The 417-nt window shown below is 49.6% G+C and overlaps 1 protein-coding gene across 1 annotated transcript in view; it reads left to right on the top strand.

Moving 5' to 3' along the window:
• Window positions 1-39: 39 nt before the first annotated feature.
• Window positions 40-417, top strand: part of LOC108749831 (interferon-related developmental regulator 1-like) — a 21447-nt gene continuing 21069 nt past the window's right edge. The window contains exon 1 of the mRNA XM_018488807.1: window positions 40-417. Within this exon, the coding sequence (XP_018344309.1) occupies window positions 390-417 (28 nt within the window). The 5' untranslated portion in view covers window positions 40-389.

Genomic DNA, 417 nt, shown 5'->3' with positions numbered 1-417 from the left:
AATCGACGCCCGCGCCAAGCGCGATCAGTAGCAGAACAATCGCTGTGAAGGTTGGATCGCATGCTCTTGCTGTCTCTTTCTTCCTCCTTTCGCTACTCATCACTTCTATTTATCTGTCTCCCTCTCCTTTTACCTTCTATCCATTGTTACCAGATAATAGCGCTCGCTCGTAATAAAGGATCGGTGACAATAAATGAGCTGGCCAGCCGCGGGAAGGTGCATTGCCGTACATTGTGCTGCGTAAGGAGAGTGCACGAGCGAGTGAGTGATCCCTGTGCGTGCGCGCGTGAACGTGTTCCACTGAGAGTGAACTCACCTGTGGATACAGATATTTACTTTCGCGATCTATATCTCATCTTTCTTCGCAGAAGAACTGTCCGCTGCCAAAAATGAAGCACGCCGCGTTCATTGTTGTAG

The sequence above is a fragment of the Trachymyrmex septentrionalis genome, unplaced genomic scaffold, assembly GCF_001594115.1.
Source record: "Trachymyrmex septentrionalis isolate Tsep2-gDNA-1 unplaced genomic scaffold, Tsep1.0 scaffold32, whole genome shotgun sequence".
NCBI lineage: Eukaryota > Metazoa > Arthropoda > Insecta > Hymenoptera > Formicidae > Trachymyrmex > Trachymyrmex septentrionalis.
This window is presented reverse-complemented; position numbering and strand designations above follow the sequence as displayed.